The sequence below is a fragment of the Eschrichtius robustus genome, chromosome 5 (genome assembly GCF_028021215.1).
Source record: "Eschrichtius robustus isolate mEscRob2 chromosome 5, mEscRob2.pri, whole genome shotgun sequence".
NCBI lineage: Eukaryota > Metazoa > Chordata > Mammalia > Artiodactyla > Eschrichtiidae > Eschrichtius > Eschrichtius robustus.
Genome location: NC_090828.1, coordinates 45,955,822 through 45,969,349, shown reverse-complemented (window position 1 = coordinate 45,969,349; position 13,528 = coordinate 45,955,822). Strand labels below are relative to the sequence as shown.

General features: G+C 34.9%; 1 protein-coding gene across 1 annotated transcript; it reads right to left on the bottom strand.

Moving 5' to 3' along the window:
* Nucleotides 1–10,508: 10,508 nt before the first annotated feature.
* On the bottom strand, nt 10,509–11,722 carry LOC137764822 (mitochondrial intermembrane space import and assembly protein 40). The gene has a single exon (XM_068543859.1). It carries the CDS (start codon nt 11,661–11,663, stop codon nt 11,256–11,258), a length of 408 nt encoding a protein of 135 aa, XP_068399960.1. The 5' UTR covers nt 11,664–11,722; the 3' UTR covers nt 10,509–11,255.
* Between the last annotated feature and the right edge of the window lie 1,806 nt (nt 11,723–13,528).

Sequence of the window (13,528 nt, the reverse complement as noted above, 5' to 3'; positions counted from 1 at the left end):
TAGAGACAAATGCTTATCTATCTAGGATGTGCAGGGAAAGAGCTATTCTAAACTAGTAATGTGAACGGTTTTGATTCTGTGTTTCTAAATTAGTAAAGTTGACTTGACTTACCTGCAAATTCTTAGTTTTCTGCTCATGAAACTCAAGATAGAAAGTTAGCATAGAGAGGTGACATGGTTAAAAGCCTGGGTTCTGCAATCAGACATATTTGGTTGCAATGACTCCTTATTCACTATTTATGTGGGTAAACTGGGCAAATTACCTACCTTCTTCAATACTCAGTGTTCACATAGTGAAAGTACACATTGGATTTCTATGTGGATCAAGTTAGAAGTGATAAGACATGCAAAAATCTTAGCACAGTGTCTGACACATATCATGTTTATTTTTGTACCTTAATTTTTATTATTTTGCGTACTTCTCAAATCACTAGTAAATAAGACTAGACATTCTCATAAAAATAAAAATCTTTTCAGTGGCCTCACACAAAACATAACATATTCTTGACACATACTTCATTTTCATGATTGACATAAATTCATGGAAATCTTCATAAGCAACTGGATAGCACACGATTAGAAAAAATAGTGACCTTTTGAACTTACATTCTTAATATTCCTAATTACAAAATATTCTTTTGTTTCTAAGAATATAGTCAATGCAGTTATTGTTTTTTTTTTAATGTGGTTGTTAATTTTATAAAATATTTTCCAAATTCTTTTACAGGAAATAATAAAAAGGAGCTCTGTTTATTTGTGTAAGTTTGAATACAAATAGGGTTTCTTGCCAGTGACACAAAATAGAATGCCATTGTGTTTAACAGCATGCAGCCCATTATTCGAGGAAGAACATAAATGGATCAGAAATCCTACTGGATGAAAATGTTAAATATCATCCGTATAATAATGACTGTTCAAAATCTGATTTTAAAACATGTATAACTTAAGCCTGACAATGGTAAACTTGCTTAAGAATTAACTAAATAATGTGCCATCTGAAGCAAGTAATTTTCTTGCTATCCAAATCATTTCTTCTATAACTTCAACAGATCGATATAAAGCTGATGCCATAAAAGAAAAACAATTCTAATGATTATTTTTAAAGTTATTTATTTCTTGTTAATTTGATATGAGTTGGATTGTTTAAGGCTGAAAATTCATTTTTGTTCTTGTTCTTTGTAATATATGAGGACTTATGAAAACTTCTAAAATTCTGAATTACATTATGACAAAATATTTTACTTCATAGCCATAGTGTGCTCTTTGATTCAGAAACAATGGAGTTTTGGGACTGAAATAAGTGAAGTGGGTTGGGACAAGGAAGGGGATGAAAAGAAAACATGAATTAAACAAAAGATAACATATCTTTTAAAAATTATTTAAAATATTTATCAAACTTCTGGATTTTATTTTTATTACATTTCAAAGAAATACTTAGTAGTACTATCTGGATATCCAAAGCTCCTTTTATATCACAATTTCTTTAGGACTTTGTGAATATATCCAACAGACTTAGACCTCAAGAATGATGATAAACAAAAGCACAAATATTAATTTGGACACGGTTTCTGACATTCAAAGTATAACCAAGCTATGAAAAATATTAATTCTATATTTTATTGAGATAGTAATGTTTCTTCTACAATGTATCAAAGAAAGTTGGATTATGTATTTAATCAAATTTTCCACAAGGAATTTTTGACATTTTAAATTAAAAAATACAATGCAGTCCCTCAAAAATATAATTTTTCAGGCTTATTAGGGAATGTTGGTATAGTGAAAGAGTTATTTAATAATATAAAAATATCAGTATAAAATTATGCATAGAAAAGAGAAGTCTAATAGTAAGGATCAGATTCTTCACATTAAGAAGCTACAAACAAAATGGAAAATTGAATTTAAAGTAAGTATAAGAAAAGAAATCTGCTAACACATATATATGGAATCTAAGGGAAAAAAAAAAAAAAGGTCATGAAGAACCTAGTGGCAAGACGGGAATAAAGACACAGACCTACTAGAGAATGGACTTGAGGATATGGGGAAGGGGAGGGGTGAGATGTGACAGGGTGAGAGAGTGTCATGGACATATATACACTACCGAATGTAAAATAGATAGCTAGTGGGAAGCAGCCGCATAGCACAGGGAGATCAGCTCGGTGCTTTGTGACCACCTAGAGGGGTGGGATAGGGAGGGTGGGAGGGAGGGAGATGCAGGAGGGAAGAGATATGGGAACGTATGTGTATGTATGGCTGATTCACTTTGTTATGAAGCAAAAACTAACACACCATTGTAAAGCAATTATACTCCAATAAAAAATAAAAAAATAAAAAAAAATTAAAAAATTAAAAAAGAAAAAAAGAAAAGAAATGATGTAGATAAATAGAAATATGGCAAACAATAAGGAAAAATAATACAACTAAAAGACAAATTGTTGAGAACTTTAATAAAATTGACAACCCCTTACCTAGACTGATCAAGGAAAAAAAAAAAAGAAGAAATGAAAACATCCAATGTAAAAAATGAAAAAATTAGAATACTTCCCAACTCATTTTATAAGCCTAATCCTTATGAAAAACCTGACAAAGATACTACAAGAAAAGGAAATTACAGACTGATATTCTTCATGAACAAAGATGCAAATATTCTCAATAAAATATTGGCAAATTAAAACCAGAAATATAGTAAAAGTACAATACTTTATGATCAAAAGGCTATATCCCAAGGATTCGAAGTTAGTTGATTTAAATATCCATCTATGAAATGAAAGACATTAGCAGAAAATTGGGAAAAAGCATATGATCATCTAAAAATACGAAAGGAAAAGCATTTGACAAATCTGAAAGCCATTCATGATTAAAAGTTCTCAGCAAACTAAGAACAGAAGGGCATTTTTGCAGCCTAACATAGAACCACAGTAAAAAACTCATAGCTGAGAAAGCAGTTTCCAATTCTACATGTAAGGAGCTTGGAAGTCTCCACTCCATCCTAACAATAAGTAAAAAGCTGAACAGACTGAATAATCAAAAACTCTTGTTGGATCCATAGAGAGCAGAGGACACAAGGCAAAGTGCTGCCCCCAAGACTGGAGAAGGGAGTCATGGCTTATCAGACCAGGGACTCACAAGAAGAAACCCCCACAGGAACCAGGGCCAGAAAGAAAATCCGAAATGGTAATTGATGCATTGCTGGAGACTCAGTGTGGGCAGGTCTGAGGGTTAAAAATTCCAGGGGGCCCAGTCATAAGGGGAAACCCACAATTTTATAACACTTATCTCCTGGAGCTTAACCAGGTTTCCATAAGTAACATAAGTAAATATCTGAGAAAGATCCCCTTGTACTTCCAGCAGGAGACAAGGAAAAGGAACCGTTTTGATATATACAATAGCACTCTGTTCTTAAAAAGGGCTGTCATCAAGGGAAGCAAGTTAACCAGAGCCTAGCCCACTGGGGTTTCATCAGAGCCTAACTGACATGGAGGAAAGAAAATACCCAACTCTAACCTACTCTATATATCCTGTCCCAACTGAAGGAGGAGGAAAAAACTGAGAAACTCTTGTGAAGTTTACTGTCCAGAAGCATAGGCTCACTACAAGACTGAGACCTATCTACATATGCATAATGAGAATACCAGAGAGAAGAAAGAGAGAAAGCAAGAGAAAAAATATTTGAAATAACAATGACTGAGAATTTCCCCTGAATTAATGTCAGACACCAAATTATAGATCCAGGAAGCTCAAAGAAAACCAAGCAGGATAAATGCAAACAAAAAACAAACAAACCAAAGAAACACACTACACCTAGGCATATTATTTTCAAATTACAGAAAATCAAAAATAAATACAAATCCTGAAAAAAGTCAGAGGACAAGAACACCTCTCATATAGAAGAACAAACAAAAGTATTACATCTGACTTCTCAGAAAGCATGCAAGCAAGAAGAGAATGAGATGAATAAAGTGTTGAGAGAAAAACCCCACCAACCTAGAATTCTGTATCCTTCAAAAGTGCAGGAAAATAAAGACTTACTCAGACAAACAAAAATTGAGGGAGTATGTCTCCAGTAAACATGCCTTGCAAGAAATGTTAAGAGAGTACTTTAGAGACAAAGAAAATAATTTAGGTCAGAAACTTGGATTTACATAAACTAAGGAAGACCATCTAAGAAGGAAAAGTGAAGGTAAAATAAAAACTTTTATTTTTCTTATTTTTAATTAACCTAAAATATAACAGTTTATTCAAAATAATAATACCTACAATGTATTTGATCATGTGTGTGTGTGTATATATCTCATATATATGTATAATTATATACATATATATGTGTTTATATATAAGTGAAATGAATTATAGTAATGACACAACTGACAGGAAGGAGGAATTAAGATTGTTTTGTTAGCATAAGTTATGTGCATTATCCATGAAGTCCACTGTATCTGAAAGTGGACTTAGATTAGCTGTAAATGAATATTGCAATCTCTAGGGCAACCACTAAAGAAGTAAGAAAGGAAGTATAACTGATATTCTAAGAATGGAGAAAAATGAAATTATATAAAATGTCCATTTTGGAATTCCCTGGTGGTCCAGTGGTTAGGACTCTGTGCTTTGATTGACGGGGTCAGGGTTCAGTCCCTGGTCTGGGAACTAAGATCCCCCAAGCTATGCAGCACAGCCAAAATTTTTTTTTAAAAATTAAAAAAATTATAATGTCCAATTAAAACCCACAGAAATGCAGAAAGAGTGGAAGACAAAAATAGGAACAAAGAACAAGGGCAACAAGTAGAAAAGAGTAATGAATATGATAGCTATTACTCCAATTATGTCAAATAATCACTTTGCATGTCTGGTCTAAATGCACCAAATATAAGATAGAGAATATCAGAGTGGATCAAAAAACAAGACCCTACTGTATGTTGTATACAAGATACCCACTTTAAAGACACATATAGATTACAAGTAAATAGATGGAGAAAAATTATACCATGCTAACACTAATCAAAAGTAAGCAAGAGTAGCCCTATTAGTTTCAGACACAGCAGTCTTCAAAACAAGGAAAGTTATCATGAATAAAGGAGAGCATTACATAATGATAAAAGGGTCAATTCTCCAAGAAGACATAACAATCCTTAACATGGACATGCCTAACAACAGAGCATTGAACTATGTGAGATAAAAACTGGTAGAATTGCAAAGAGAAATAGATAAATCCAGTATCAATTCTGGAGATTTCAAAACTCTTCTCTCAGAAACGGATGGCACCTAGAGGGGTGGGATAGGGAGGGTGGGAGGGAGGGAGACGCAAGAGGGAAGAGATATGGGGATATATGTATATGTATAACTGATTCACTTTGTTATAAAGCAGAAACTAACACACCATTGTAAAGCAATTATACTCCAGTAAAGATGTTAAAAAAGAAAAAAAAAGAAAAAGAAACAGATGGCAGGAAGAAAACAGTAAGGACATAGTTAAACTCAACAACACCATCAGTCAAGTGGATATCATGGACCTCTACTGACTATTTCATTCAACAACAGGATACACATTCTTCTCAGGCTCACATAGAACACTGACCAAGATAGACGGCATTCTGGGCAACAAAATACACTTAACAAATTTAAAGGGATATTTCTATTAATAGAAATCATACATGTTTGCCCTCAGACTGCAATGGAATTAAACTAGAAATCAATAACAGAAAGATGGCTGGAAAAACTTATAGCTAACCTAATACTCATTATGTTAAGTATACTCCCTACAGTCAGGACAAAAGTGTTTTCACTCACACCACTTCCATTCAAATAATAATTTTTTTTATAATCTGTTTTTAAACTGCATTATGTGGAAACAACACTTGGGAAGGGGTTCTGGGGTTACAGAAGGAGAAAGATGTGAATAGGCTCAGTGGATATTCTCCAAGAAACACTTCCCAAATTTAATTATAGCAATCTTGTTTATCTGCTGTATACATTGGAATACTTTGTAAGAGTTATTTTTAAAAGAAAAGTTTTAACTTTAAAAATGTTGGAACTTTGCTGGAATTAATAATCTCTTATTAAATATCTCAAATTATGTGATTTGGGTTAAAGATAGTAATCACTAAATAGTTAGACATACAACTTCCAGGAAGAAACAAATTTCTGGCAAGAATCTACATGCTAATTTTTATCTTGTCTAAAACTTTTAGTTAGAACCTCTGTAACAGTAAGGAAACCTCTCATTTCAAAATATTCATTTTAGTAATATTCCTGAAATTTGGATGCATCTTGCCTACCACAAGTGGGGTAACTTGTGATATATTTGTTTTTATTTGTATAGTGCAAACTTAGTAATGGATAAAATATATATCCATCTAACAGTCATCCCAGTTATGTTATTTACTTGGATAGCACCACATGGGATGAAATTTGCTGTCAGTTTGAGCAGCAAATTTGTAATTTAAATGCCTCCAAATGTTGTAGCAGTGAGAAAAAAAACTACTGTATACAAAACCAGTTTATTGTTATAAGACAGCAGAATTTCTTGCAATAGATCATAACATTTTCTTAGTTAACTAAGTCTGTGATGGATAGTTCAGCCATTCTAAAGGCAAGAAGAGATCAAGCCTTTGTATGTCAAAAGTTACCAGCTAACTTTTAAGAGAAGCCATTAATCTGCCAGAAACATACAATTCATTTCGAGGGAAAAACAAAGTTGTTAATTTAACCGAGTATGAAATTCTGATAAAACATTGTTATTCTTCAATGTAACCCAAAATTACAAATTCAATTCAAAATATGATAAAGATCTCATGATTACAAGAACAAAAACTATGAAATATGTCAGTGTGATATTCAAAAGTAATTCAGAAAATGTTTTAGCTTTTGAATACGAAGAAGGCTAAGACACAGAATTTGATTGGAATCTGCAAAAGAAAGCAATAAAAACTGTGACAGCCATTACTATAATTGCTCAATTCTAAGAGGCTATAAATGTAACATCTATGAAAAAGCTCCACTCAGATCTCAAATCTCCACTGCAAGGAGCATAATTGACAATGGCCTCATCTGCTGTACTTTGAGATCTATCACTGCATTTGCACAGAAGCCACACTTCCCAGGGGCCACTGTCAACCAATGATTGAGTCAGGCAGAGACTCTAAGCCAGGACCATTCCTGGGAAATTCTGTCCTCCTCTTATAGGCAATTTTGGCTTGAAGACTCCTTATTGGTTTTTGCTCTATCAGAACTGTGCTGCAGTTTCTTTCCAAACTTCCCTTCCTTGCTTTCCTCCTTCACAAGCTTTGGACCTGCTCCATGGTCTGAAAAATCTCCTATCCTCTTCTGACCCCCAACCCGTTTTCCCTCACAGGTCTTTTCCCAAGGAATCTCTTACAAGGTTAATCTTGATACAGAGTCTCCTCACAGAATCCAAACTAACACAGTAACTTAAAACTTGGTTGGTAAATGTTTCCTATTATTTCTAAGTTAATTTTTTTTAAGTGCAATTAATATAACATTTATTTCCAGAAAAAAATCTGTTACTGCATTTATCATGTGTCTTATAATTTATAGCTTCTTAGAATTGAGAAATTATATTACTGGGAGTTACAGTTTTCAAAAAATGTAACCCTGTCTTTTGAAATTTTTGTGGAGCTAGCACTAGCCCTCTAACCCATTTGTGTGTGAAGTAGAATGTTCTGCCCAAGATTTCTGCAAATTCCCTCGTGCTTATATTTGCATGGTCATTGCTAGCTCTCAGTTACTTCTTCCTCTGTATTCTTGATTTCATTTCTGTCTCCTCTTGCATGGTAGAATTTTCTCTTTCCTTCTTCCTAAGTGAAATATAGAACTCAACTACTTTGATTTCTATTTTTAAAAAAAGTATCAATAAGGAGTTTGTATATGCATAATAGAGTTTACAGAGGTTTTGGAAATCAGGAGGAGATTATTAAAAAATTAGCATTTACTTGAATATTTGGTAAATGTATTCTTTAAAGTCTTTTGACCAACCTTATACCAGGAATTTTTCACTAGCCTATTTCCTCTTCACATTCTGAGTTAGTCAGCAACTTATACAGAAATACTATGTAATAACATCAAGATCTTGATCAATTACAACACAATATATTTTTCTCCTTCATAGGTCTCATTTGGTTATCGTTTAGTTGATCCCGGCTGGGCTTACCTGGATTTACCTATACTACAGATTGGGATTCTTATCATTGTGGGAACAGCAGCTACCAAGGGTGGGTTCTTCTTTATTTTGGCCATGTCACGTGGCTTGCGGGATCTTAGTTCCCTGACCAGAGATTGAACCCGCACCCTCGGGCAGTGAAAGTGGGGAGTCCTAACCACTGCTAGGGAATTCCCTAAGGGTGAGTTCTTTTCTTAGTGAATTGTGGAAACTCAGGAGGCCAAGATGAATGTTATACATAAAGCCTTAAAAATAAGTATAAATCCTTGCCTAGTGTCACATTTGCTATTTCAATTGGCCAAAGCAATTTATAAGGCCAAGCCAAGCCAAAATCAATAAAGTAAATAAATATTCTCTACCTACTCTAATGGGAGGTACTGCAGTCACATGGCACAGTGTGCTTACATATAATTTCTTAACAGACAGGAGTGATGAGTAGAGAACAGTAATCCAACCTATCATAATATCCAACTCCCAAAAGAAATTTTCCTAAGTAAAGTTAGGTTGTTACCTAAGAGCAACCCTTTTGTGTCAATCATTAAAATAATAATTTTGGTACTTTTTAACGTAACGTGGCTATTTGAAGTTCAAATACAAGACCTGGTTCTGACCTGTGGGACCTGGAGATCTGCAAGAAAATAATGACAAAGAATTAGTGAAAAAAAAAATCCTCCTATTAAGTATTAGTGTATAAATCAAGATTCCAAAACGTGAAGGAAAGCAGTGTTAAAATGGTTATAAACAAAATCAATATTTTTTAAGTTCACTCCAAATAAAATAAAAATCATAAAGCAATCTGAAATTGATTTTATAAGAAATATATTTATATTCTTAAAAGGATGAATAACAGACATGTACAGGAATGAAAATTACAAAAACAGGTAGAATTGACACAAGAAGCAATTGGGAGAACTGAAATGAAATACAGAATCACTGAAAGTCACAACAGCACGAATAGTTAAATGAAGAGATAGGACTGAGAAACTTTCCCAGGATGCAGCGTAAGAGATAAAGACATGAAATATATGACCCTATGGAAGAAATGGAGGGTAAGCTTATATGTGTCAACATAGGTCTAAAGAAGTTCCAGAAGAAAATTGTAGAGGAAAGGGCAGAAGATAAATTTTTGAAAAGAAAATGGATGAGGGTGAGATATTTTTTATAGAATTGAAGACATGTAACCTCAGACTGAAAGTACAAAGCAAGATATAAATGATAAAGAAATAAATACCGACAGCTAAATATTTTGTGATGTAAAACATAAGAGAAAATGAGAGAAAAAAGACAGATAAACAACAAGAGGACATATCATCAACAAAAGAGCCATTAACCTGCAATCTAACATTCAATTAATCTATCATCCAAAAATGTAAGTCAAATAAAGACAGTTGCAGTTATACAAAGATGAGGAGAGTTTTATGACCCACAGCCCACACTACAAGAACTATTGTAGAAATATGCTATGTAATAACAAACAATTTCATATCATTTAACAATTTGCAACTCACTGAACATTTACAGTTTTTTTCAAATTCTCAACAAATAATAAAATTGAAGTTGCAGGAATGCTAGGTAACATGCTCAAATTCATTACAGTAGTGCCAGCACTCTAACACAGGGTTTGTGAATTCAATTCTCATGTTATTGCTAACATATTAAAAAAATATTCAGTTACAGATTTGACCTTCCAGGTAAAAAGACTGATTCTGGAATTGCAATTGGTTGCTAAGAACAAGTTCTGAAAATTTAAGTTACTATGCATCATCTATTGTCAGAGAAGAATCAGTTAACATTTTCCTGACCTGTTTGTCTAGAGAACTCTAGAAAAAACTTCTGATTTGATGAGGATTGTTTTCTGAGGATTTGGCATGGCTGTGTGTGCATGTGTGTGTGTATGTGTGTGTGTGTAATGATTATTGTATTCACTTACTGTTATTTATCTTGTTTACTTCATTGGGTTCATTATTAACTGGACAATTCAACTGCAATGATCATTGGAGGGTCCCTTGTTTGCCCTACTGATACAGTAGAGTCATCACTCAACTCACATCTTCTCCCTGGTTACTGATAAAGAAGGATTTACATATCATTTAAAACAAATAAACATAGAAACCAGAGAAATTCTTTCCTGGAATTGTAATACTGTAGACTTCTAAGTCTTTTAAGAAGATGAAATGGAGATTAATTTCCCCAGTTCTGCATAAACTCACACTGCATTTCTCTCCTAGAGAGAAATTTATTTCTGGACAAAAGGAAACATATAATTGGTCACATGTTTTTTTTGTTTTGTTTTGTTTTGTTTTTGTTTTTTTGTTTGTTTTTGTTTTTTCAGGTAAAAATCATGTTTTCCTTTTAATTGACACCATTTCCTCTCTCAGGTGCTACTTTGGTAATGATTAGGTCCCCACCTCTCAAGAACATTGCATCTGAACAGGCTGAGACAGAGCCAGTGTGAACACAGACCCCAAAGCAGGGCTTTTGGGATAACAAGAACAGAAAAAACCAGCCTTTCTCTTCACTTACAAAGGGAGTCACTCAGAGGGTCCAAAGCTCTGTTTTCCAAACGTAGAAAACCTGGAGCTCAATGCAAACTGGAAACCAAAATATATCAGAAATGAAGCATAGTCCTTCGTCAAAGACTCAAGGTCTGATCATCCCGCCTCTTCTATAAGGAATGGCCCCCCTCCAGCATTTTTAAAGGAAGATGTTTCTATTTCACTTTCCAACTGTGTATAAAATCTACTAAAAGGGATACAATGAATCAGAATAAATCAGCTCACTCACAAGAGACACTCCCAGATAAAGATTTTTGGTTGCTGAGATTATTCAGCACATTATTTCAAAATGGCAAAATTCAGGACAATCTGAGAATTCAAAAGTGGCAGCTACATTCGCTGACAGGTTATGTGAGACACACATACATACAACCCATATTTCAGTGTATATGTCCAGGGGCCAAGACCCCTGATCAGCTCAATAAGTTATTTTGTACGTTACAGTGCACAGAACAACAGAGGGAGAGACACTTTCTTGGAGAGGTTCCTCCTCTCTGAAGGAGGCTGGAGCCCAGCGCCCAGGGCCCTCATTAGCTGGACCCCTCCTCTTCTTTGGTCGTGGCGGCCTCAGAGACAGCCGTTTCCTCTAATCGATCTGCTGGCTTCTCCTCCTCCTCCTGGGGATAGAGGTCCGGGTACTTCTGCATGCACTCCTGCATGGCCCGGAACTGGTCTACACAGTCCGACCCCTTGACATCCTCTGTGCTGTAGTGGAAGCAGGAAAAGGCCGCCTTGAACTGTTCCCCACACGGGCCGCTGGCCATGCCCCCAAGGCACGGGCAGTTCCAGTTGATGTCTCCGCTGGGCAGGATCAGTCCATGCTCCTCGTACGGATCATTGGGGTCATCGGCCACCAGCTCCGCGTTACTTGGAGTTTCATGGTCTTCTTTGGTCACAAATATGATTCGATCCTTCCCTTCCTGCCGGCAGTAGGCCATGGTGCAGCCCGGCGCCCCGGCCTCGCGGCGACTGTGGCGGAGGCCTCACGCCGTGACCTCTCCGCTGAGGGGCTCGGTCACATGTTTTAAAATAATCAATTATTCAGATCTTATGCTATGAATATGAAATATGGTTAGTTGATGCCAGTCATTGTTATTATAAAATATAAATCTATTCCCTCAAAGCACAAGAGAATTAACCACTGGTTGTTTTAAGGTGTGGTATGAACTAGTCAGTTAATATTTTCGGCTTTGATTATGCCTCTGAGAGAAGAGTACTAAAAATCTGAACTGTTCCCATAGCTGGTGTGTGTTACTCAGAGTACATGCAGTAACTGAGAATTGTATCATCATGGAGAGGAAAACTAATTATTTCCAGTGCCCTCACTGAAATGTAACTCTGTGCTAAAATACACCTGCTAGATTTTAATAGCACTGGTGTTTACAAATCTCTCTGTGGTTATGTGGTCATGTCTACAAAGAATATAAAATTTACTGAAGTTAGTTAAGTTACCAACCTGCAAAATGAAAAAGATTCAATGACTTCAACGTTGACATATTTCAGAGGTAATTTCCAACACATGAAAATGAAATATGTGATTTCTAAATGTCAAGACACATTTGAGAAGCAGAATGAATATAATTGGAATCCTCCTACTGCAGACTATTATGGATTCTACAGGTCAGGACTGTGGAATCAGGTATGCCTAGAGTGAGAGGACAGATACTGATAAAATCTAACATGACTATAGGGAGTTAAGCCAGAGAAGTCTCTTTAAATTCCAGCAGGAAGCAAGGAATCAGATAGCCAGGGAGATACTGACAAAGTAAAGAATATTGAAATTAACTCAGGACAATATTGTATAAAGCAGTCTTGATCCTGGCAGAGCTCTTATGTGTTCTTTATAGTGTGACTCATGGGACAGCCTTGAGATGAAATAATCAAAACCATAAAAACCATGGTTAACAGTTAATGATCTTTACTATGTACCAGGTACATATTTCATTTTGTTCTCCACCAGATGATTAGGAGGCTATGATTAAACCCTTTTATACACTTGCCTTCTTTGCTTCACTATGCATGAGTCTGAGTCTAATAACATTTCTCACTGTATGCCCATTCTCCTCTATTACTATGAAGACTGATTTTTCTTTTGATTAGTGTACCATGGTATATTTTCCTCCTTCCACTTACTTTTCATCTGTACGCATCCGTATATAAAGTGGGTATCTTGTAAACAACATATAGATGGGTCTTGTTTTTTCATCCACTCTGACAATCTCTCGACAATCTCTGTCTTTTACTTGGTGCATTTAGACCATTGACATTCAAAGTGATTATCTGTCATAGCTGGAACAATATCTACCATATTCATTGCCATTTTCTATTTGTTGCCCTTGCTCTTTGTCCCTGTTTTTGTCTTTCACTCTTGTTCTGCCTTTCTGTGGTTTTAATTTAGCATTATATGATTCTGCCTTTCTGTGCTTTTAATTTAGCATTATATGATTCCGTTTTTTTCTCCTTTCTTGGCATATCAATTATACTTCTTTTTGAAACTTTTTTTTAGTGGTTGCCATAGAGGTTGCAATATAATTATAGCTAGTCCAAATCCACTTTCAAATAACACTATATAACATCATAGGTAATGTGAGTATCTTATAGTAATGAAAGAATTCTAATTCCTCCCTCCTGTCAATTGTGTCATTGTTGTCAATCATTTTACTTACATATAAACATACATATACACACTAATCAATACATTGTTGGAATTATTATCTTGAAAAAACTGCTACCTGTTAGATGAATTAAGAATAAGAAAAAGGGAGGACCTTCAAGAGTAAGACGTGGAGATCACCTTCCTCCC